Genomic DNA, 24,085 nt, shown 5'->3' on the forward strand with positions numbered 1-24,085 from the left:
CTGACACAGCACACTTTAGCACCCCGTGGAAAGAATCTTTGGGGGGGGGGGGAGAGAAACCAAAAACAAACAGAAAAACCCCAAACACCGTATTTTCTTTGAACGAAACCCCCGTGGCGTGGCGCTGCGACTGCACTGCCGCTCCTGGCCGCCCGCAGGGGCACAGAAAGGCGAAGTCCGTCCTGCTAAAACGTAGTCCCCTTTCAATCAAGAGAAACAAAGAAAAAGAACCGAGGGCAGGCTCCTCTGCCGAGGTCTCTCCCTCCAGGGCCGCGCTGGGCCGGCCTCGTGCAGGCCGCGCGGGCCTCCTCTCCTCTGGCCGCCCGCAGGGGGCGCTCGCTCCTCGGCGTCCGTCGTCCTCCCTGGCCGCTGACCGCTCGCTCTCTCGCTCCTCCTCTCCTCTCCTCTCCTCTCTCCTCTCTGCTGCTCACACAGTGGTGCTTCAGTTTTAGCAGTGGAAAACAGGTATCCATTTATTTTTATTTTTTATTACCCAGAATAAGATGCTGATAGACTAAGCCACATAGCTTAGCTCTTCTTCTGCCACCTGTGGTCAGGGACAGGATGAGAATGGTCAGGCCAGTTGGACAAGCCACCGACCACCACACCCCACACCCACTCTGGGCAGGAGGGGGTCTGTGCTGGGGCACAGGTGTTGAGTGGCCCAGGCACTTACCTTCTAGTACTGGGACAGCCCAGTGACCCCGCCGTGCTGGTATGCCCGCTCTCCCTGATACGTGGAGTCTTGTGACAGTGCCACGTCAATCTGTGATTTAAACTCATCGCCAAGGTAACTGTCCTGAAAGGTGAAGCCAGGGAGTGAGCCAGGCCTGAAAGGCCCCAGAATCTGGAAAACCCTGTTGCAACCTGAGCAGTAGGGTGAAAGACCAGAGACCATAGGACAGCATGGCCAACAGGGATACACCCTCCAGAAAGACAGCAGATAACAATGTTCTGGGCTCATGTCCCCACCCCTATTCCCCTATCCCCCCACCTCCAGCCCACCACAGCACTACAGTGAGGCTGAGTACATGGGGCCCACCTGGGACAGCTCAGGCTGGGAGAGGCCGGGCTGGCTCATCTGGGAGGGTTGGCTCATGGACACATATCCCTGTGTGAGGGCGCCTTGTGAGAAGGGCTGGGAGACCACATCCTGGCTGGCCTGGCTATTGGGAAGGGTGGTCTGGCTGGGCCCAGGAAGCCCAAAACGGTTCTTCTGCCGGCCTCCACGGCCAGTCTTGCTTTTCGGAGTACCCCGGCCTGAAAAACAGCAGCACAGGTGACTGATAACAGTCCCAGCCTCATAGCAACCTTCCCTCCTACCCTGTCAGTCAGGAGTGGCAGCAAATATGGGGGACCCTAGGAAGGTGATAGGACCCCGACTCACCTGTAGCCGGTCCGTTGGCTTGTCCGAAGTATCCGGGTGGTGGCATGGGGGGCATAACCAGGTTGAAGGGGATGGGGATGTTCATGGCAGCCACATGGCTGGGGCCTGCACTTATCATGCCAATTTGGTCGTGGGTCTGGAAGTACATGTTTGAGGGCCGGCCTGCAAGACATGGCGTGTCAGACCCACAGATATTGAGCGGCTTCTAGGCCAGGACTGGCAACCAGGACACAAAAACTAAAGCACCTCGTGTTCAACACCTCCATGCTTTCGCTCCATGCTCTGCTCTACACCCACTAGCAACTGGGGTCCTGTACTCAGCTCAAGGCAGAAGGCTGGGTGCCCTAGGTAGGCTGCACAGCCTCCCTAAGTGGGGAGGGGAGGCCAAGTGTCACTGCTCAAGGCTCTGCCTGGCTCTAGTGAGCACAGGGACACAGTAGACACTGGCTGTAGGAAGTTATTGGCCATGGTTATAGCAAGTTCACCCAAGCTGAGGCTGGCACATCACTGCCCAGCCAGACCAGCAGGCCAGCACAGGAAGGCCATGTGTAGCTGCCATGTAAGGTTCAAGGAGAGGGGCAGGGATGGTGATGGTGATGATGATGATGATGGGGGGTGGGGGGGGGAAGGTCTGGTCATGAGGCAAATTTCTAGGCAGCTTGGAAGCTTCTAGGCAGCAGAGGCCTACGTGGTGGGGGCTGAGGGTCTAGCTGATAAAGTCACAAACTCACTGAGAGATTTCAGCCAGAAGCAAAGTACTAAGGCTGGGAGGCCACCCACAGGGTGAGAGGTTCAGGCTCGGACATGGGAAGATCAACACATGGGCCTAGTCCCCATGGAGACTCACCCTGGCTGCTGCGGTCATAGACAGATCCAGGGATAATGGCCTCACGCGCATCATACATGGCTGTGGTCATGAAGCGGGCCCCCTGCACGGTGGCACACAGGTGAGGAATGTGTCAGTAAACAAGGGGCTCACATGGATGGCTCCCAGCCTTTCCCAGGCACTGGGTGGAACTCACCGGGTTGACTGTGTTGACGAGCTTGCGTGGCTTGCTGAACTGCATGAGGCTCTCTCGCAGGTTGTTGAGCGGGCCCTCCACCAGTGCCTTCTGCTCCTTGTAGTAGCTCAGAAGGTGGTTCCACAGTGGCTGCTTTGACAGTGCCTTCGGGTTACCCACAATGATCACACCATACCTGCAGTGGCAACAGCAGCAGGTGCACTGGAGACCCTGTGGTGGTATCCACCAACTCCTGTGGTCTACAGTCAGCCCCTGAATGTGAGCAGCTGGGTGTCAAGAACTCCAAACACTGCACTGGGCCTTGAGCTCTGCCTACAGAGCAGATGGTAGGTTGGTGGGAGGGGAGGGAGCCCACCACTGGCCTACCTGGCTCTGGTAAGTGCCACATTGAGCCGCCTTGGGTCATTGAGGAAGCCAATGCCCTGGTGCTCGTTGGCCCGCACACAGGACAGGATGATGAAGTCCTTCTCACGACCCTGGAAGGCATCCACGCTGGCGATCTCCACCTCCTGAAGGGGACAGTGTGCTATCAACGGGTGGAGGTGCACAACTCATGTGGCCCATATCAAGTCAGGCCATGGAAAGCTACTGTCAAGCAGGAGACCCAGTCCTGGGCCTGAACCCCTGCCCTCACTCTCCTGTTTTCTGTTGACATGCTGGGGAGACACAAGGCTTCATACAGGACAGATGAGCCACTCAGCATGCCTGTTTTCTGAAGTCCTTAGTGACAGAGTCTCCCCAGGCCCATCATAGGGAAGTCGAGGAACAGGGCAGGCTCATAGTGCCCACTATCGGTGCAGTGTCTGGTACGCTCCATGAACAGATTTATCTGGGACTGGGCCTATACCATACTGAGGACACTGTGCTTCGTGTTGGTTAACAGTGTAAATGTCACATACACTTAGGCGAGCACCACTGCCCCTGGAATGCTTTCTACATTTGCCCAAAGACCTCCCCAAGGTCACTCTGGTATACTGTGGCTCTTGGCTCTGACCTGTGGAGCATTTGGCTGACTCAAACTTAAGGGAATTTTATTTTTTAAAAAATATTATTGGGCCGGGAGTGGTGGTACACACCTTTAATCCCAGCACTCGGGAGGCAGTTCAAGGCCAGCCTGGTCTACATAGTGAGTTCCAGGACAGCTGGGGCTACAGAGAGACACTGTCTCAAAAAGACAAAAATATATATATATATATTATTTTTAGCCAGGCATGTTCACACATGCCTTTAGTCCCAGCACCTCAGGAGGCAGAGGTAGGTGAATCTTTGAGATTGAGGCCAGCTTGGTCTACACAGTGAATGCCAGGCCAGCAAAAAAAAAAAAGCAATGCCCTTGGAGGTCAGACTAAGGCATTAGATCCCCTGGAATTGGATTTAGATATGGTTCCCATGCAGCTGCTGGGAATCAAACCCGAGTCCTCTGCAAAAGCAGTCAGTGCTCTTAACTACTGAGCCATCTCTCCAGTCCTGTTTTTTATATTTTAAAAAAGATTTGTGCTAGGGTGGTGTTACATGCCTTTAATATCCTAGCACTCAGGAAGCAGAGGCAGGTAGATCTCTTGGTGTTCGAGGCCAACCTGGCCTCCAGTGAATCCAGGCCAGCTGTGACTACAGGGAGATCCTGTCTCAAAAAGACCACCCCCCCCCCAAAAAAAAGAGAGAGATTTTTATTTTATTTTTGGTCTTTTGGAGACAGGTCTCCCTGTAGCCTCAGCTGTCCTGGAACTATGTAGACCAGGCTGGCCTTGAACTGCCTCCCGAGTGCTGGGATTAAAGGCGTGCGCCCCCACGCCCGGCAGAGATTTTATTTTATTATGTGTACATGTGCATGTGGGTGCAGAAGCCAGAGGTGTCAGGTCCCCCTGGAGCTGGAGTTACAGACAGTTGTGAACGGCCCGACGTGGGTACTACAACTGAATTCTGGTCCTCTGAAAGAGCAATATGTGCTCTTAATTACTGACTCATGTGTCTCCAGCTCCGGGGCACTTAAAAAAAATTCCATTTATTCCATTTAGTGTGTATGTGTGTGTGGCTGCACATGGATGTGGGGGGTCAGAGGACAACTCTCCTTGGGATGGAGCTCTAGGCACATCAGGTGCCAGTACCTGCTCAGCCTTGATTCTGAGGGCAGGGTTCTGAGATCAGTAGGGACAGGCAATCCTCAGGGTACCCAAGGCAAGGTGTATAGACAGTGTACCTGGTAGAGCTTGGTGTGCAGGGAGCCGCTGAACTGCATGTACTGCACCAGGTAGGAGCGCTGGCCCTCATAGGGTGTGATGATGCCAATCTGGTCCGGCTTGGCACCTGCCTTCAACAGCTTTGTGGTGATCTTCTCCACGTTGGCTGCTTCCGTCCTGAGAATGCCTGGCTTTCAGTGATGGGTCTGCCAGCCCTGCTGGACCTCTGGCAACCCAGGGGCAACGGCACCACTTGGCAGCTGAGTGTCACCCACCCCTCCTCTCTCCCAGGGTACCAGGAGAAACACAACACCTCACATGCAGCTACAGGGAGATGTGGGGAATAAAATGCTGTAGGTTTAGGGTCTGAATAGAAATGAGGGTGAACAAGCTCCATGTCACAGGTGCAGAGTTCCACAGACCCTGACAGGGCCCCGCGATGCACACCTGTTAAGGTAGGATGTGCCAGAGCTGGCAATCTCCTCCTGGCCCTGGGTCACATAGAAGAACATGGGCTTGTCAGGCTGTGGCCACTGAAAGTCAAAGCCCTTCTTGACACGGTCCGCTGCATTAGGGAAAGACAGCATGTTACACCAGAAAGACAAGCCCCAGCCACTTCAACCACACACATGCTGAGGGCCTCAAGGACACACGCAGGCCTGGCACTGCCTCTAGAACATCTGGGCCAGGTGCCCACAATGGAGTAGGGCAACAGTAAGACACCACTGCATAGCTGACAGCACAAGGACACTCTGATTCCCTCTAGAACTTTCCCTGCTGTTCCTTACTATATCCACAGCCCCATGACTGATTCGTGGGACGAGTGAGTCTCATCTGTCACAAATGAGAAGAGTATGTGCGGAGGTGCCTCTGTCAACATCCTAGAACCAAGCTGGTGCCCTAGCCCTGAGACCCTTCCTGCTTAGGGTCATCATCCCATGATGTGGCTTTCCACTGTGTACATCCTCACACTTTTAGGCCCTCAACTCACTCACAATCACCCACTACCAAGGACCCTCACCACAACTACAGCCTATGCTGTAGATAGGAGGCTGGCCGCAGAGGGAACATGACCCCAGGCCCTCATAGTATATCAGGGGAGAGCAAAGCCTAGTCTATCTAGCTGGTGGGCAGAGGGCAGCACCAGCTGGGTAAACCTGGGGTACACACAGAGTCTGGTGTGGGCAGGCTATGGCGGGAAAAGGCAGCTCTGGAGCTGGTTAGGGCCTGCCTTGGGGTTCAGCGCTACCTAGACACTGCTCAGTGCCTCACAGGCATGCAGACACTTCACAGTATTTCTGAGGACAGCTGCATGGTAACCACAAAGAGCAGAAAACAGGAAAGGCCCAGCAGCAGCTCACACACCGGGGTGGCCATGCAGAGCAGGACTGGCCATGGCCAGCAGAGCTGTGACATGCCCACCAGTGTGAACCTCTTTCTCTTAGCCTGACACCCAGCAGAACAGTGGCATCAATGGTAGCAGTGGCTGAGGTTCCTCATGCAGGGCACTGGTGTGGGTACATGGGCACAGCTGAGCAGACTATGCCTGGGCCAGTTGGCCCCTTCAGATATTGAAAAATCCATGCTGATTTTCAGTGTGAGCTGAACCCCACTGTTCACCCCTACTCCCCAGCTGTGTATGTAGCCCTGGCTGGCCTATGTAGCTCAGGCTGGCCTGGAACTCAAACAGGTATCTCTAGATCTCACAGGGGCCCACCTGCCTTTTCCTCCTGAGTGCTGGGATTAATGGGTGTGCCACCACGCTCAGCTTCTAACTAGATGTCAGAAAGTGGCCTTATCTTCCCCATGAAGACCACTTGACTTCACCGAGGACAGTGGGCCTGGGTCTGCTTCTGTGTGGCCTTCAACAGAATCCAGCTGTGAGGACAACAGGCTTCCAGGCCACAAGCGGTTGGGTATGGGGGGGCACAGACGGACAATGGGACACTGGGCCCTTTCTGAGTAACTAAGGCTTCCTAGTCACTACAGCACATCAGAGGCAGTGAACACCACAGGCCACTCTGCCTATGCCAAGCGGGCAATCTGCCTGAAACCCCAGATCCTCCTAATGGCCATAGTGGCAAAGACACTGCAGAAGTTACCACAATGGATGGCGTCAGGACAGAGTCCAACATTATTGTCAGCACTACGCTCAGGTGACCTGAGTTTTTTGAAATTCTCCCTTCACAGATCCTAGACTAGTGATGAACAGTCTGCCAGAGATGGCCTTAGAAGACAAACCCTCTCCTCTCCATCGGGCACCTGTGCTGTGGTAAACACTGGTCTGCTGATGTCCCAGTTGGTCACCATCACAAGGGACAATAGCAGGCAAAACCCTGCTGTTGTCCGAGCAGATCTAAGCTTGGGGGACTCCACAGCCCGGGGCTGTTTGGGAGTTTGGGGAACAATTTGTCTCTGTGAAGTGCACAGCTCACTACCCAGCACAGAGCCAGGGCTGCAAGGCTATGGGGCGGGGGGCCCTCAGAAATTCCCAGGTAGGGGCTATGCTTATAGACCCAGTTCCATTAGGGCCTTCCTGTAAAAACCCTACACTTGAACACTGGTGGCCTAACCACCCTGTACCGGAAGTGCCTGTGTGGGCAGCACTGGGAAGATCTCAAGGAGGGGCCAACAGCTACAGTCCTCAACACCCCACCACTCAGCAACCGTCTGGAGCCAGGTGTTACCTGCAGTGACGCCATTCTGCAATGAGCCCTCGTAGAAGATGTTAGATGGGAAGGCACTGAGCGCAGGGTGCATGCGGTACTGCACCTGCAGACGGATGGGCCGAATGCCCAGCACCACCAAGCGCTCAAACAACGACTGTGACAGCCCCGCCTTGGCCGCCTTCTTGCACATCACCACTGGGCCCAGCTGGCAGTGGTCGCCCACGAGGATCAGCTGCAGTGAGAAGCCACACTCATCAACACCTCAGGCTCCAGACAGCCCAAGTGCCACCCCCACAGGACAAGGATCCAGGTCTACCTCCACCACCCAGAATTCTGAGTGTCATTGGGCAGTGGAGAAAACTGCTCAGTGGACACTGTGCCTGGCAGCACTGGGCCACACAGGAATCTGCCCCTTCAAAGACTCCTTGCAGCACAAAGGGATGCATCCAGGGCTACACTGGCAATGGGCACCCACCTGCTTGGCACCAAGGACCACAGGCACCATGCACTCAGGCTCAGTGGCCTGGGTGCTCTCATCAATAAGGATGGAACGGAACTGCATCTTGGCCAACCTCGGGTCGCCGGCGCCCACACAGGTGCAGCAGATGACATCTGCATTCTGGGGAGGGCAGAAGGCATCAGGGCATGTGTATAGTCCACCTCACCATGGCCATAGGGGGCTGGATAAGATGCCGAGAGTTCTTCTCCACACCCTCCCAGCAACTGTGTGTGTGCACATTGTATACACATATACTTTTGTGATAGGTCTTGCCATGAGGCCCAGGTTGGTCTGGAATGCTTGATTCTCTGCTCCAGTTTCCCAATCACTAAGTAAGCCCCCACTCCCTGGCCTAAGTCTGGAAGGGACAGGCTACAGTGAGCATGAACTCTCTTGGCCCACTGGGGCATGTTGGAATGTTAAAGCCTTCAAGGGCAGTGCAGAGCTGGGATCCCAGCCCAGGGCTGAGACTCTGCTTTTGAGGGGCTGGCTTATTAAAAGAGCTGGAGATAGCCAGGTGTGGTGGCGCACACCTGTAGTCCCAGCACTTGGGAGGCAGAGGCAGGCGGATCACTGTGAGTTCAAGGCCAGCCTGGTCTACATAGTGAGTTCCACGCCAGCTGGGGCTACAGGGAGACCCTGCTTCAAAAAGACCAAAAAAAAGAACTGGAGAGAATATTCCAGAACCATCAAAACATAGGGCTCAGGAAGGCTGGCAGGGAGTGGCCACTACCTGGGTCACCATGTGTCCCTAACTGTAGGCAAAGATGGGGAAGACCTCTAAGTCCTCTTCTCAAAGCAAAGCCCTATCCATCCCAAGGTGCCATCCAGGCTTCAGACTCCGATGAGCCCCAGGTCTCTCAGCCCAGTGAAAATGACCCTGTCAGGGCTCAGCTGGCCTCCATTCTCACCATGAGCAGCTCTCGCTCAGCTGTGCGCTTGAGTGCTCGGTACCGCTTCTCATCCGCTGATGACAGCTCACCCGTCTCATCCTTCAGCTGCTGCAGCTTCTGCAGTTCAGGCATGCTGTAGGCACATGAGGTGGGCTCAGCACTGGCAGCAAGGGGAGGCCAATGCCAAACCCCAGGTTGGCACCACGCACCTATCCATATTCCTGATCTGGTTGTGTAGTGCCAGAAAGGACACAGGGGAATCAATGGCCTCCCGGCTCTTGGCACAGAGACGCACAACCTTCAGTCCTGTCTGGTGGATCTTCTCTGTGAGCTGGTCCACGGCGATGTTGCTTGGGGCGCAGACAAGCACGGGCCTACAGTGAGCAGGACAGTCCATGAGTGTTGTCCAGGATGGCACAAAACCCGCAGCTGAGCTCCACAGCTGTGACCAGCAAGTGCAGCCATGCCAAGGTTGAAGAAGCAGAGCGACTGCCAGTTGAATGCCCCTTGGCCCTCTTTTTCACCAAAGGCAGGCCTGAGGGCTGTGGACACATAAGGTGGCCACATGTCGACACAACCTACATTTCCTGAGCAGCCTTCAAAGAACCCAAGTGGACATGACCAGTGTGAGAGAGCAGCCCACCAAGCCACAAGCCATCCTTGCAGCCCTGACCCATCTGTTGTACCCACAAGGCTTGACAGTGCCTACCCATTTCCCTGCCGAGCCAGGTGGTAGACAATGGTGGCTGATGTCACGGTCTTGCCGGTGCCTGGCGGGCCCTGGATGAGGCTCAATGGTCTCTGCAGCACAGTCTTCACAGCATATACCTGTGAGAATGGCGTACCTGTCAGTGGGGCCATCGATGCAGCTCCCCACTGTATAGCCCCTCATGGGCCTGCCAGCACCTGAGAGTGGTTGAGGTCAGGAAGTCCTTGTGCTGTGAAGCGCTTGGGCAGCTGACACTTGATGACCACATCCTCCACCTCATGGCCCAGAAGCTTGTGATATATATACCCTGACACGGAAGTCTCGTCTACGGCAAAGGTCTTCAGTGCACTCTGCATCCTGTAAGGACAGTCGTGGAGTGACCCCAGGCCTCCCAGAGCACAGACCCCACACCCTGGAAAGGCAGCAGACGCACCTATCAAAGGAGGTCGACTTCCACACGAAATCAACCTGGAAGTTGTGGGTCACCTCCACAGGGGCACCCACGCTGCTGCGGAGTTCAATGGCGATCTCATCGCCATAATCTGGCCGCTGAGTTAAGACTGCTTCCCATGCAAAGTCAGCTCACCTTCCGAGGGCCCTTCACCTAGTCTCTGTGAGCTACGGGACCAGCTCTCAGTATTGGCAATAGAACCAACATGTGGTAAGACCCCAGATCATGCACATGGTCATATTCACACTCACACACATGGAACAGAAGGGACTGTAGTTTTAAGGTCCTGGGGACTTCTGAGGGCAATCGGGGCTTGGCTGTTGTGCCCACCGTCCCAGCAGATGTGGTGAAGGATACTGTCAGGGACCTTGATGACATGGCCGATCCCTTTCCACAGGGGCGCCAAGTCCCCTTTGTAACGCAGGCAGATCTCGTCACCCTGCATGAGTCGCATGTCTTGTAGGAAGGAGGCGACAGAGTTAGTGCGTTCCTGAGGGCCGAAGCCTCCATCATGCAGAGTTCACATTAAGGACATGGTACAGGGGAGGGGACTAGGAATCTTAGGCTACTTATGGTCACAAATATTTTAAAACTTAGAATCACCTCTTAACCAAATTATGACTAAGTCCTCATTACCAGAGTCAGTCTTGGGCAAGGTGAAGAAAGCGATTCTCTTCTTGTTGAGGCCCAGGTCCCACCTGACCGTGATGTTATCTTGAGTCTGGACACATGACAAACAGGGGCCCTGTCAGCCTGCCACCTGCTCATAGGCCAAGCTCCCCACAGGCCAGGGCCTTCAGGAAGGCTGCATGACCCCACAGCCAGGAACTCCAACTTTTGGGAAAGAAGCCACCAGGACACCCCCACCCCCCACCAAAGCCAGTCCCAGTGTCAGGCTTTGCAGCAAGCCCTGGGAGGCCTCAACACGCCAGGCTCTGCAGAGAGAAGGGGGTTGGTGGCCTGGGCCCCACTTCCCGGAACACTTTTGGAGCTGTAGGCAAGGCAGGAGAGGTTCTCACTAGATTTAGACACAAGACACTTGAGCCTTCTCTCCAGATGCCCACAACCCTGGCCTGACGCTGCTGCATACTGCCTGGCTCCATCTAGATTCGTGGCATAGAGAGTGCCCGCCCCACGGGAGATGTTTTGTCACAGACCTAGCCACACCACATCACCTGCGACTCTTTTAGTTTCTTGTCATAGTCAGCCTCCAGCTTGACCAGCGGCCCGAAGATGTTCTGATACTGATAGGCGTCCTCATACCGCAGGAGCACATGCTGTGGCTCCTCATCCACGCCCGGCTTCTCCAGGTCCTCCAGGGTGGCTGAAGGGTTCTCCTACAGCCAAGAGCAGCACCAAGTTTGCCCCGGTTAATCCATAGCCCAGTAAAAGGGCACTCAGAAGGCACCATGCACTCTCACGTAGGCAGGAGTGTCCACTCTGCTTCTGGCCTGACTGCACCAATGGCTAGAGGCATGTTTGGCAGCACTGACCCCCAAAACCTGCCTACAGAACTTCTAGGGTCCAGCACAACACTCAGGCTCACAAGACACAGCTGCTTCCTGCAGCTCCCACAGAGCTCCAGGCTTCTTCCAGAGAGCCAGGCCCACATCCTCCCTATACCCACATGTCCCCCCAGGCCTCCCCTGGTGCCCACTGCCCTCAGTCAGCCTCACACAAGGCAGAATCTGGGCACACTGTGACTGGACCCAAGTGGAAAGGGACCAACTTAGACAATCCTGGAAAAGTTTTGACCTGTGTACTACCTGGGTTCCTAGTCAGCTGTTGCCAAACTGACACTTGTAACTGAGTTCAGAGAACAAGACGACCATCCAAAGCCAAGCCCCAGTAAGGCACTGGGGAAGGTGGGGATCTAAGTCTCATCAGGGCCCAACTTGACTACTCAGCCAGTTCAGAATACCCCCTGAACAAGCACACAGATTCTAGCTAGCAGGGTTCCCGGCCCCCGACCCCATCTCTTCTGGCAGCACAGCCAGGCAGGCTGTGTCCTTTCTTTCTTTGAGGCTCTCGAGCTAGCAGTGTCCGGGCAGACTCACCTTCCACAGTTCCTCCAGCTTGTTGATCTGCTGTGCTGTGATCTGTCGCGCCCGCAGCTGCTCCTGCTCAGAGGGGATTTTAACCAGCCAGGACAGGAAGCATCGGTCCTGGATCAGGGGTTGCCACTGAGAGCTGTCCCAATTGATGTCCTTCAGGCTGCTTTGGCTGGCACAGGGCTGCCTGCATGGGTGTGGGGCCAGAAAGATGGCTGGAACCAACCCCCCCCAGGATATAGTCCACATACAGAGGTGGTCCTGGCCACAGACCTCAAACTAGCTGGTAGTACACTGTATGCACACACTGAGCTGACCCCTAAACTCGTAAGACTTCCTTCCTTCCTACTTGAGACAGGGTCTCACTATGGAGCCCTGGCTAACCTGGAACTCAGCCTGTTCATACCTCCTGAGTGCTGGGATTAATAAAGGTGTCCACCACCACACCCAGCCTGACTTCATTTCTGATGTGGCCAGAATCCACAGAGCAGAACCCCCGGGCCTCTGGCCTGTCAATCCTCATCTGGCTCACCTACACAGTAGTACCACCACCGAATCGGCCTTGGCGGGGATGAAGCCCAGCAGGAAGACGTTGCGGCAGCCGCAGTTGTAGCACTCCAGCACGGTCTCACCCAGTGGCCCGTCCTTGTGCAGTGTCACCTCCTTGCATTTCGCTCTCACCAGGTGATTTACAATGTGACTGAGACCAGGAAACCACCAGCAGTTAACACCCCAAGCCTAGTCTCTCACTTCTTCCAGTTCTCAGGGCCCCATCTGATGTCCCACCTCTGTACCCCAGGAGCCCCAGCCAGCCCCACCCGTCTTCAGGAAAACAGCTCGCTCACTCAGTTTCTATGTTGCTCCCTCCCACTATCTTTAGCCCCAGTTCATGGTCCTGTCTCTGCAGCAAGGTGGGTCTACTCTGAGGACCGCAGCTCCTCCCCCTTCCATGCCCCCACATGCCAGGACACAGCTCACTTTGACAGTGGCCCACACCAGGCTAGTCATAGGGACCAGCCAGCCTCATCTCCAAGGGGCCTTAGGCTCTGACAACTCCTCCCTGCTGATGACATAGCCACCACCTGTCTTCCTGGACAATCTCATGATAGGCTTCACTGAACCCTCAGGTGGCCATGAGGTTCCTGGACCACCTAGCTACATTTAGCTGCTCTTGGGTCCACAAGCCTGACTCCTCTAAAGTAGTGGCAGGCTGCCCCAGTTCAGGCCTCACTCAGGCCATACAGATGGGCCTTCCCCTCCTGGCCATGGTGACTGGAAGCTGGGGCTAGTGGCTATCATCTTTACTCAACTGCTTTTCTGCACATGAAGAACTGATGCCAACAGAGCAACACTTAAACCATCCAGAGTCTTCCGAAAATGGGAAAGGAGCACCCTGGTGGCCCTGATGATGACTTTAAAACCTTTTAACAATGCCAGCCCTGCCTCACCTTGCTCAGACTGCAAGTCTTCATCTCTGAGAGGACAGATAGCCCTTCCTATCCCTGCCCCAATGTAAGCCTAGGTGCCCGCAGGGTTTTGTGACATGCTTTCTCCAAAATGTCCTCAGAAACAAACTGCGTTACCTGCTAGAAGCCAGGGGCAAGGCTGTACCAGGCCTGGCTCCATCAGACCCTGACACCAGCAAGGAACTTACCAGCACAGAGCCCCAGTATGTGGTAGGGAATCACACCCTGAGGACAGGGTTCATTTTGCTGTCAACAAGGGGTGATGTCAGGGAACTCAGTTCCCTCTGATGACTTGAAATCTGGCCCGTTACCCAGCACTGCTCAGGACCTGACTCCCCTGGATACCCGCAGCCCTGCCTGGGAGTGAACTCTCAGGACTGAGGACAGTCAGGCATGCCAACAGCTCAACTCACAGCAAGAGACAAACAGAAACTGGGAATGAAAATTAAACTCCTCACATAATGAGTGAACCAGAGAATCAATCAAGGGTAAACACGCTGAGGCGTTCACACACCACCATCTGTTTCAAGTTAACACCAATCAGAGGGGGAGCCCAGGTTCACCAGCGTGGCCTCATACTGTGCTCTCCTCCAACATCACTGTTAACTTACACACAGGCCCAAGTGCATGCTGATTAAAGACACATGCTGGCTCGTTATCTACCTGCCAGAAGTATTTCCACGGCCGTTGCAGAACCACTTTTTGCTGGTATTACAGTAAACCACGCAGGCAGGGTCGTGTATTCCGCAGTAACTAGAAAAGCCCAAACACCAATAGTCAGAGCTGGATGGAGCCTCTGGTTTTAATTTGGCAAGATATAAAATTCCTTCCTCTTACAACATTTTTAAGTTTTTCATTAAACACACAGTCAATCCCAACAAGCTCAGTAACAAAGTCACCCTGGTTATCACACAAGAAAGCTCCGCAGAGACTCTGTGTAGGGCACTGCAGGACAAAAGCAGCACAGACTCTTCAGGAGCGCCCCTCAGGTCCAGGGCAGCTCTAGTCTTTAGCTTTTAAGAGCAAGGCTGTGGCCATGGGAGCATTAGGCTCCCAGGGAAGCACTCTATGCTCCTGGGGAAGCGCTCTATGCTCCCGGGGAACTCCCAGGCCTTGCCAGGAGGATGGTGGCCACTGAAGGCCCTATGAGGTACAGAGGAATGCAGAGCTCTCTGAAATTCTGCTCTATCTCAGAGGGAACTCCCTGCATACAGAAGCCATCTGTAAACCAGGAGAGCCAAGACACAGGAAGATGGTCTACAGAGGGAAAAGCCATGTTTGCCTCAGAGAGCAGCAGATGGCCACAGAGGTGAAGGGGCCAGTGGTGGCCCTAGGTGGGTAGGAGAGCTGAGTTGGCTGCACCCAGCAAGGGCAACCCCCTCATGTGTCCCTGCTGGAGCCTTGGCTAGAGCTAAGAATCTCAGAGCTGATGAGGATACAGGTGCAGACTGTTTGTGCCCCTTTCCAGGGGCTTCTGAAGAGCCCTACACAGCTCTAGGTGGTGCCTACAGCGCCTCTCCAGCTCCTAACCACCGAAGTACAGGGCCAGGGTATTGAGAAACCAGAGCTTAGGGAATTCCAGGCATCAAATACTGAGCTTGATGTCCCAACAAGCAACGGGGCCTCTTGAGGCGCAGCCTACCTGCAGGCATGGATGGGGAGGTCCTTGGTGTAATAGGTGTCCTCTTCATCCTCCTCGAAGTTCAGCTCTGCCAGCAACTGGCTGGTCTTGGCCACACTGTCATCCACGGCCCCATTCTGCAAGATACCCTCGGGACCAACCTACAGCAGAACACAGCATCACAGGAGGCCACCATGGGTGCCCAGAGCTCAGCCAACTGCCCTGCTCTCCACCTTGCAGAGGCTCTGTTCCCACTGCAGGATTGACTGCATAATCCTCTCTACTGAGCCTACAGGGTCCCACTTGGTCTGACCCCTATCTGGCCATGGAACCCACAGCCATCTAGCCAAGAGAAACCTTCTCAAAGCTGAGGGCCAAAGGCCTGAGTCCCACTGTTATGAAGCTCTGCAGGGCAAGACAGAAAGGTACCTATGGCACACACACCAGCCCTCCATCGAGGCCCAGCTGCAGAGATGCTGGCTGGCCATTGCCCTCCATGCCCGGGCTGTACCTTCTGGTGTGAGGCACCACACCAGAAGTTACCACAAGTTACCACAAGACACCTACACTGAGGTCCCACCACTGAGACTACACTGCCTCATTTGGTTCAAAAGGAGCAACAGGCTGTCTCCTGGCAACAGAGCGCATAGGAAATCTGCAGAAACCAGGCCCAGAAGTGGCCATGGCCTCAGGCCAAGCACCAGGACCAGGGAGACAACAGACACACTCTGACCACCAGCATGTGATGCCTACCTTCCCAGCCAACACTGCAGCCGTGGGCTGTGCAGGACACACACAGGCACTCACTTGTCACTCCTCAGACCCTAAGAACGGGGTACCATGAGAAGTGGCAAGGCACTTGCGTATGGTGAGAGTCACCTGTTGGTATGTGCTTGGCTGGGCTCAGAGTTTCCTGTGACTGCACAGGTTCCGCAGACCGGCACAGTGTCTGGAGGCACAGTGAGTGTCTAGAAATGTTTCCAGATGGGTAAAACCCAAACCAACCTCTGGATTCACCATCCACAGCAGCACTATGGATGGAGTCAGGCATGGGCTTCATGTAAGCCAGCAGGACTCTCCCAACCCCAACTTCTAGACCTTGACACAATAGCCACGAACTACTTCATTACAAAGGGCTTGTCACTCTTGACCTCTTTAAAACTGACAAAAGCACAGAAAAAAAAAAAAAAGAGTGTGGTGACACACATTAGCAACTGGGGAGGCTGAGGCAGCCTGGCCTCAGTGCACATTTCAATGTCACTCTCTCTCTCTGACAGGCCTGTCCCAGGAAGCCCAAGAACACTTCCTCCCCAGAGCCATGGCAACCACTGTTTTAAGCTTTCTGTGTGACAAGGCAAGGAACTCCTGGAAGTGGGGACTACGCAAACTAACAGACTCACAATGCCCTGTGGGTGGACTGGCATGGGACCCCTTCTCTCTTAGAGCCCCACCTCACCAGGCTGAACCTCATAGGAAGTTTGTGGTTCTCTGCCTCTGAGCTCCTGGTGTCAAGCACAGCAGGTGACAGGCAGTACTGTGGCCCAAGTGCCATGTCAGCTTCCAAAGGCCACACACCTTCAGCTCACACTGGCAGCTAGGGTCACTCTTGGCAGAAACTGACACCTCAGCACTCTGCCCCAGCAAAGTGGGCCCAACACAAGGAAGGAGATGCCAGGCAAGACCTGGGGAGCAGGATGTGCTGGCCTGGGGTGCTCCCTAGGACCCTACGACAGGCCCCTGGTGGCCAGGGTGTCCCGTCTAACCCAGGAAGCAGTGCTGTCCTTGGCAGGGCTGAGCAGAGCAGAGTGGGAAGGCCACTGCAGCTGATGAGATGGGTTGTGCATCCTCAGGATACTGTGGCTTCACCCCCCATTCACTTATGCACTCCGCACAGCACCATGCTGGCTACTCTGGGCAGCCACTGCTTCTCCATAAGCCACTCCATTTACCACCCAAGGGGTACAAGGGCTCCTATTTCTGCCTGTCTCTGCCATGAACTGGTGTCCTCTAGTCATCCAAACAAAGAAGAGGGGGAATCCTGTGGTGGTCCTGAGCCACATCCTCGTGACCCGATGCTAGCAATTCTGCACCCTTTCCTGTGGTCTGTGAGTCCTCCATGCGGTGTCTGGCTGGGAATTTCAACAGTTGGTCACTGCTTCTCCAGGACAGGTTCTGCCAGCCTCTCCAGTGTCAAGTCTCTAGAGTGGCCAGGTGGCAGAGGCTGGACTACAACAAAGAGCTGGAAGGAGGGTAGCAGCTCAATAATGGTCCCAATTTGGCTTCTTGTCCTGCAGGGCCTAGCATATTCTCATCCAGTCCCCTAGGAAAACATCTGCCAGTTTTCTGAGAAGACCCCTGAACTTCCTCACCAGGTGCTGGAAACAGCTCTTGTTTCTGTGGTGTTGGGACAGACCCATGGTCTCAGGCATGCTAGGCAGGTGCTCACCACAGAACAGCACCAACCAGGTTTCAATCAGGATGTCAAGAAACATCCTTTCTTCCATGTGGAACCACCCAGGCAAGGGCATAAAATGGTACAAAGTCACAGCACAGGACACTCTTGTCCCAACTCCCCAGGCAGGCAGAGGGTATGGAGTCTCAGGCCTACCACACTGCCATTACATCCCTGGTGCTAAAAGACAGGAAGCCCAAGTGGCCTAGGAGACAACTCAGGACAGACACAAGGCCAGGAGGACTCCGGCATCCCACAAAGCCCAGGCTGGAAAGAAGATTCCAGACTCCTCTCATTGCTGGCAGCGATCTCTCCACTCTGCAACTGTGAGGACAAACACCCTCATGCTGCTGCAGAAGTGCGCTTGGCCCCAGAAACTATACAGGCTAAACCAGCACTGGAGCACAGCACCTGGCACAGAGGAAAGCCCCATCACAGGGCTGCTGGTTCCACAGGCAGGCCCAGGGCACAGCCCCATGTCAGCATATCAAGAGGTAAGCTCTCAGCTCCAGCTCCCCAGCCCACTCGGGGGCCCAGGGCTGGGTCCTACTATGGTAGAAGTCAGCTCTGACTAACACTACTTTCAAAGTCTACCCTGAAGCCATCAGGTGGACCACAGCCTACATATGTGGTTACCTGCCTGTAGTCAGTCTCCTATGGACACTAATGAACTCAGATCCTGCATCAGAGCAGCACAGAGAAAGCACTCGGACTCAGAGAAAGGTACAGAACCCACCCTTTGTGCACTACTGCAAGTGAGAGCAGAGGAGCACTCCAGGACTCAGTGCATCACAGCACTTGGCCTGTCTCGGTGTCCCAGGACCTTTGCACATGCCACCCCAGGCCAGCAAGGCCCGCTCAATGTCCACAACGCTTCCCAGCAGGCCTCCCATCCCATACCCAGGCTCAGGGCCACTGTCTGACCCCCAGAGGCCCCAACAAAACTAAACTTCACTGAGTCCTGCTGGACAAGAAGGCCCCCTTTACCACCATGCAGTCTCTGACCCTTTGCTCTGTGCTGTTTGGAGGGTCTGCTGTGGCAGCTGGCTCTGAAATGACAACTTTTGCCCCTCACAGGCACATTGGGACAGGATTCCACTGGATGGCAGAAGGTGACAAGTCCAACTCTGACTCAACATCCTATGGCCAGCACAGGGGCAACGGCCTCAGGGCCCAGCAGGGACAAATCCCTACACACCAGCATGCTGCCTGGCCACTGTGGCATGACCCCTGGGAGCCTGACTTGGGCATCAGTTCCCAAGGTGCTGTGAGTGACAGAGACTGGGGGCCTACCACAGCCCCCTTAGGAAGCAGAGGCTCTGTAGGCACTATCCCAATCACAACAAACATGGTGACCAGCACGCTGCCTCACTTGTGGACCACCAATCTGAATGTGGCCCTCCAGCTCCGACACTGTAGTTCCATGGGCCTCTTTTCTCACAAGGCCAGAGGGGAGTCTGTGCAGCCTGGGGGTCAGGGCAGAGCTACTCTGGTGCCTTGGTCATGCCCACACAGCTGATCACAGCACTGCCATGGAATCCCTGCCTCTCCCCTACTGGCCCTTCTACGCAATCATGCAGTGCGACCCTCTGCCAATCCTCCCCTTGGTCCTGCTCTAAGGCCCTTGTGCCAGTGGCCCTGCCACCCAGCTACCTTGAGGGTGGATGCAGAGGTGTGCCCCAGTCCCACCCAGGCACATAGGCCAGGGCCTCAGGGCTCCCACCTGCCTCACTGTGCCAACTGGCACCATGAGAAAGGTACTTAGACCACCCAACTCATGCTGACCCCGCAGGCCCAGCCCAGGAGAGCAGAACCATGGTGCAGGGAGGACCATGGCAGCCCCTCAAAGGCAGGAAAAGTGCTCTTGGTTTGTTTGTAGTGACTGGAAGGCTCACTTCTCCTCAGCTAGACAGAGCTGGATAAAGAAACTTCAAGAAAAAGTTGAGGATACAGAAGCTGAGGGGGTCTGTGGCAGGGGAGGGGGCCATAGCCTTTTAATCAGAGGGCAGTCCTGGATGGCACTCTAAATGGGACACTGCAGGAAACTAGGCCCTGGTCCTCAGCCCTGGTAGAAGCAGGTCTGGTCTGCCCCACCAGGTAAGCCAGGAGCCACCCATGGATGACGAAGATAGCTGGGATGACTTTGAATGCTAGGGAGCAACCCATCATTTCAGTACCCCTGGAAACAGACCCAAAGCCAGACTTTGTGTACTGTGACTAAGGTGGGAGAGGCCCACAGAGTCCCAGAGCTTAACTAGCACCTGCCCCCAGGATCCCACTTCAGAAGAACTGAAGGGAGAAGGGACAGTCAGCTCGGAGGCCACTACCCACTTTGTAGCATCACCCTCCATCAGGCCCTATGATGCCCACCAGCATCCTGATGGGTCACCAGGAAGTAGTGGAAACTGCATCCAGAGCAGCATATGAGTCCTAGGTGGCCCTTACAGTCTTTAACACTCCCCCTTCCCCTGCAATGTGGGTGCACAGTGGTGTCTGGCTCTTCATTTTGCTCTGAGCTGTTTCACTGAGGTGTAACTGATATGCAGCCCAGGGCCTATGTCTCAAGCTTTTGACAGTGGAGCAGGGCAGCATGAGCCCCTTTCCCAAACAGCCAGTGCTTCTGGCCAGGGTCTTCCTCCACCAGCCCTGACATCACAACCAGAAGATCTACCACTGTACCCCAACCAGTGCCTACCCTGTGCCTGGTTTCCTCAGCCTCTCATACCAGACTCCACGACCTCATCCTCATACAGAGAGGCCCCGAATCCTGAGTCCAACACTCTTTCCCTCTCTTATCAGCCCTGTTTCCACCCCTTCCACTGCTCAGAGTAAAGGCAACAGTGACCAGGAACCAGGCAGACCACAGGTTTCTTCCGTCCACTGCGATCAAATAACTTCTGAAATTACCTTTGGACCCTCAGAGAAAAGCAGCCTGTCCCTCTACCTCAGGGACTCTGCAGGACCACGCCAGCTGAAGAGCACCTTCCAGAGAAAACTAGGGTTCTCTCCTGCTGGCCAGACAGCCCTTTCCACCACTGAACTTCAAGTTCAGATGTATGCATCTGGACTGCACACTGGACAGTGGGCCCACAGCCCCTTAAGCACGAGGGACACAGGAGGACTTCTGGACAAGCACTTTTGTCCAGAACACTGACCTCCCCCACCCCCTGCCAGGCATAGCACTCCCACAGCAGTCACACCAAGAGGCCACTCCACTCAGTCACAAGGAGGGAAGCACCAAGGACCCTACCACGCAGATGCGCCAAGGCCACCACAGCAAGCAACAAGCCAGGCACAGGGCTGGGGAATAAGCAGCTATAGTGTGCCTGCCCACCATGCAATCTGTCCACACTGTACCTTCCACTGAAAGGCAGATGGGGGGGGGGATCACTGGTGGCTGGGGAGCAACCATGGGGCAGAGAAGATGTTCTTCAGTCAATAGTGATGGCTGCCCAGCTGTCAATCCACTAAAGGCTACCACGCTGCAGGGTGAGTCTGGGCTTCATGACACTATTGAGCTGGGAGGAAAGGCACTGTCTTGGGCATCAGGCAGCCACTGGGCCAACAAGGGAAAGCTCATCCCACTGGGCAGGGAGCCCTGGCTAGAGGCTGTGACACGGCCACCTCACAGGGACAAGTAAGGAAATTCTCCAATGTTTCCAGGAGCTGGTGCCACTGATTGCACAGGGGAGAAACTCTTTCTCCCACTGCCCAATTCCATACAGACTTTGTGCCCCCAGACACAGGATGGAAGCCATCTTCCTCTTCCCAGACAGTGAAGGAGAGGCCACGGGTGGGTGGGCGGCTCTGCATTTCATTATTTCAAGTGGCAGAGACGAGCACACCCATGGCAATTTGCATGCACAATGCAAGTCCAGTGTTCCATGTCAGCTAGAATTGAAAGGTCTTGAGACAAAGCAAACACCTTCCACCAGTCTCCTCAGCTGCCCTATCACAGTCCACTGTGCTGTGGTCCAACAGCTCTCCTTCACCCCCTGTGCCCCGGTGCAGATTTCCAAGTAACCCCAGAGCTGTTAGCCAACCACTCTCCTTCTATTAGGGGCTGAAAACAAGCCCAAGTGGGTGGTCTATTCACAGGCTTGACTCAATCAACAGCTCAGAGGCCTTCCATCACCAACAGGTTCTGGGTTCACAGAGGAGGCTCACCCTGCTGTGAGCACCCAGCTGTGCAGTGGCTAGCCACCTGTGGCTGTGGATCCAGCCCCACAGCTACTCCCTAGCCTACAGAAGTGACTGCTGAGCACCAAGCCAGCTGCGGGCAAGGCCATCTAAGGCACAGGGTGGTGGCCACAGTCCCTAGGACCCCAGCCCAAATACCCAAGTAAGCCCCAGCCCAGGCAGGAACCCCGTACAGGAGGGCCCCCAATACTTCCTCACAGCCTACGCGCATTCAAAACAAGTTTCCCAGGTGGTCCAGTCACTAATGTGAAATTCACTCTTGATGTAGCTCAGAGGAGCAAAACTCAAACCCAACTTTTCCAAGGCTGGGCCTCGGAGTTATGTAACATCGGTTTCAGCAACAGGGCTGAAAAACCCACAACTGCCTCTCCAGCCATCCGACAGCCAGCAAGAGGGCTGCTTCCAGGGGAGGCACCCAACCCACTTGTTCCAGGAGTCCCCACTACAACAAGCCTTGCCTGGCTAGGGAGGGCAGATGACTGCGACCATGGGCTGACTGGCTGGGCTAGAGAGGTGGCCCAGGAGGGCACTCTGTGCCCAGTGGAGAGGAACTGTGGACAGGTCACCTCAGGCCAGAGACAGACATAAGGTAAGCCACCCTAGACACACCCAGAAAGGAACTGGGGAACTGGTCACCTAAGATCTGGCTTGAGCCGTGACAGATATGCATAGGAGGACGAAAGAGGGACATTTATGCAGGTCACAGCCCAGCCTGGCTGGGTGGAGGAAACTGGGCAGGTGGTAGAGATCAGGTGCAGATGCAGTGACCCAGGGCAGGTATCATAGAACTGAGGGAAGTAGCAAGGGACTTGGGATAGGTAGTTGGGGCAGGTTAGATGGGAGTGGGTGGCAAGGACCCGGGACAGGTAGCAGACAACCGAGGCAGGAAGTAGGGATGGGACAGGTAGCGGGGATCCGGGACAGGTAGCAGGGAGGGTAACAGAGGCCGAGCTCCACAGCTCTAGCGCCAGCCAGCCCGTGCCGGCTTCCGGCGCCGCCATGCGCAGCGCCGCGCCACTCACCTGCGCGTCGAGCTGGCCGGCCGCGCCGCCCGCGCCTGTTCCGCCCGGGCCTCCTGCTCCGCCGGGGCCGCCCGGGCCGCCGGGGGGCGTCTGAGTCTGGCTGGGGAGGGTGAAGTCGGTGAACTCGAACTCGGAGCCCTGTGTGTCGGCGCCAAGCAGCTCGGCCTCCTCGGTGTCCAGGAAGGTGAGCGTCTGCGAGCTGGGCCCGTACGCCTCCACGCTCATGCTGCCGTCCCGGCCGCGCCGCACTCAAGTCCGAGGCTTCGCAGAGGCCTAGGCCGAAACCCCGAGCCGCCGCCGCCTCAGAGCCGGGCAACCTACGAATCGGCCGCCGAGAGCAGAAGTCGGGCCACCGACCGCGAGTGCAGAGCCGCCGTCGCCGCCGCACCCCTCCGCACCGCCGCTCGACTCGAAGCCGCCCGCCCGCTCACAGCCCCCTCGACAGGAACCGCCGCCGCCGCCGTGCGCGTGCGCAAACCCGACGTCGGCGCAGGTGCGCGTGCGCGAGCCCGAGGCCCGCGCAGGCGCGCGCGCTCCTCACGGGACGCAGCCAACCACGCCCCGGCACCCGGAGCTGAGCGGGAGGAAGGGGGCGCGCGTGCGCATGCGCAGATGGGCGCAGCTTCAACCGCCCTGAGGGCCGCGGCGCACGGCTTGGCCCCGCCCCAACCGCTGCTTGGTCGTGCGCAGGCGCAGCTGCGGAGTCCCCGCTAGCGAGCAGCTTGGCTAATTCTTCAGACGCTGGCACAGAACATCTTCGGGCGAAGGCTCGTGGGGGCGGGGGGCAGAGATGGTGCACCTGCATCCCTTGGGCCTCAGTTTCCCCATCTATAATATGAAGTCACTTGGGGACCCTGCCAAGTAACGATAGCCCCTGCTATGCCTGGCCCTCCTGAGGCGGAGACTGCCCCTGTGAGATGTTTTTCTTTCTTTCTTCCGTTCTTTATTTCTTCTTCTGTTTTTTTGTTTTTGTCTGTTTGCCCCAGGTTGAAATAAAGCTGCCAAGCGTGGTGGCACATGCCATTAATCCCAGCACTTGGGAGGCAGAGGCAGGCACTCTCAGTGAGATGGTGGCCAGCCTGGTCTACATAGCAAGTTCCAGGTCAGTTGGGGCTGCACAGTTAGGTTGTGTTTCAAAAGGACAACAAATAGTAGTAGTAGTAGTAGTAGTAGTAGTAATAGTAGTAGTAGTAGTCATAATAATAATAACGATAAATAGGGCTGAAAAGATAGCTCAGTGGGTAAGAGCATTTGCTGAGTTCAATTCCCAACACCCTCATCAGGCATCTCACAACTGCCTGTAACTCCAGACTGGGAATCTCCGTATACTTGAGCTCCACCAGGGAGTTCTGCTCACACAGCAGGGTGCCTTCCTAAGCTTGCAGGGTTCTATGATTTTTTTTTTTGCTTCATATTTGTCATGACGATGAAAAAAAGTTATTATTTTATGTGTATGAGTGTTTTGC

The 24,085-nt window shown here is 55.6% G+C and overlaps 1 protein-coding gene across 2 annotated transcripts; it reads right to left on the bottom strand.

Moving 5' to 3' along the window:
* Positions 1–28: 28 nt before the first annotated feature.
* Upf1 (UPF1 RNA helicase and ATPase) lies at positions 29–23,068 on the bottom strand. Of its 2 annotated transcripts, none has more exons than XM_008824529.2 (24): positions 22,620–23,068; positions 14,967–15,106; positions 13,988–14,077; positions 12,391–12,558; positions 11,865–12,045; positions 10,983–11,144; positions 10,411–10,528; positions 10,165–10,263; positions 9,790–9,898; positions 9,554–9,713; positions 9,357–9,475; positions 8,857–9,021; positions 8,666–8,780; positions 7,731–7,874; positions 7,274–7,487; positions 5,034–5,151; positions 4,607–4,763; positions 2,776–2,918; positions 2,410–2,584; positions 2,235–2,316; positions 1,388–1,549; positions 1,043–1,260; positions 677–799; positions 29–547 (listed from the first exon to the last, which is right to left on the bottom strand). In XM_008824529.2, exons 1-23 carry the CDS (start codon positions 22,842–22,844, stop codon positions 680–682), a joined length of 3,384 nt encoding a protein of 1,127 aa, XP_008822751.1. In that variant the 5' UTR covers positions 22,845–23,068; the 3' UTR covers positions 29–547; positions 677–679. The 2 variants fall into 2 exon arrangements, with proteins under 2 accessions (XP_008822751.1, XP_008822752.1); XM_008824530.3 differs by having other exon boundaries at positions 447–547; positions 10,444–10,528; positions 22,620–22,920.
* Between the last annotated feature and the right edge of the window lie 1,017 nt (positions 23,069–24,085).

The sequence above is a fragment of the Nannospalax galili genome, unplaced genomic scaffold (assembly GCF_000622305.1).
Source record: "Nannospalax galili isolate Female #2095 unplaced genomic scaffold, S.galili_v1.0 scaffold529, whole genome shotgun sequence".
In the NCBI taxonomy this organism is placed as follows: Eukaryota; Metazoa; Chordata; class Mammalia; order Rodentia; family Spalacidae; genus Nannospalax; species Nannospalax galili.

What these genes read in the sequence shown, in the direction of transcription:
- Upf1 (XM_008824529.2), bottom strand. Translation starts at nt 22,844, where the DNA reads ATGAGCGTGGAGGCGTACGGGCCCAGCTCGCAGACGCTCACCTTCCTG. An exon ending in CTGACCTCAACCACTCTCAG is followed by an intron (nt 9,476 to 9,553) that starts GTGCTGGCAGGC and finishes CCATTCTCACAG; the next exon opens with GTATATGCTGTGAAGACTGT. An exon ending in CAGATCAGGAATATGGATAG is followed by an intron (nt 8,781 to 8,856) that starts GTGCGTGGTGCC and finishes ATGTGCCTACAG; the next exon opens with CATGCCTGAACTGCAGAAGC.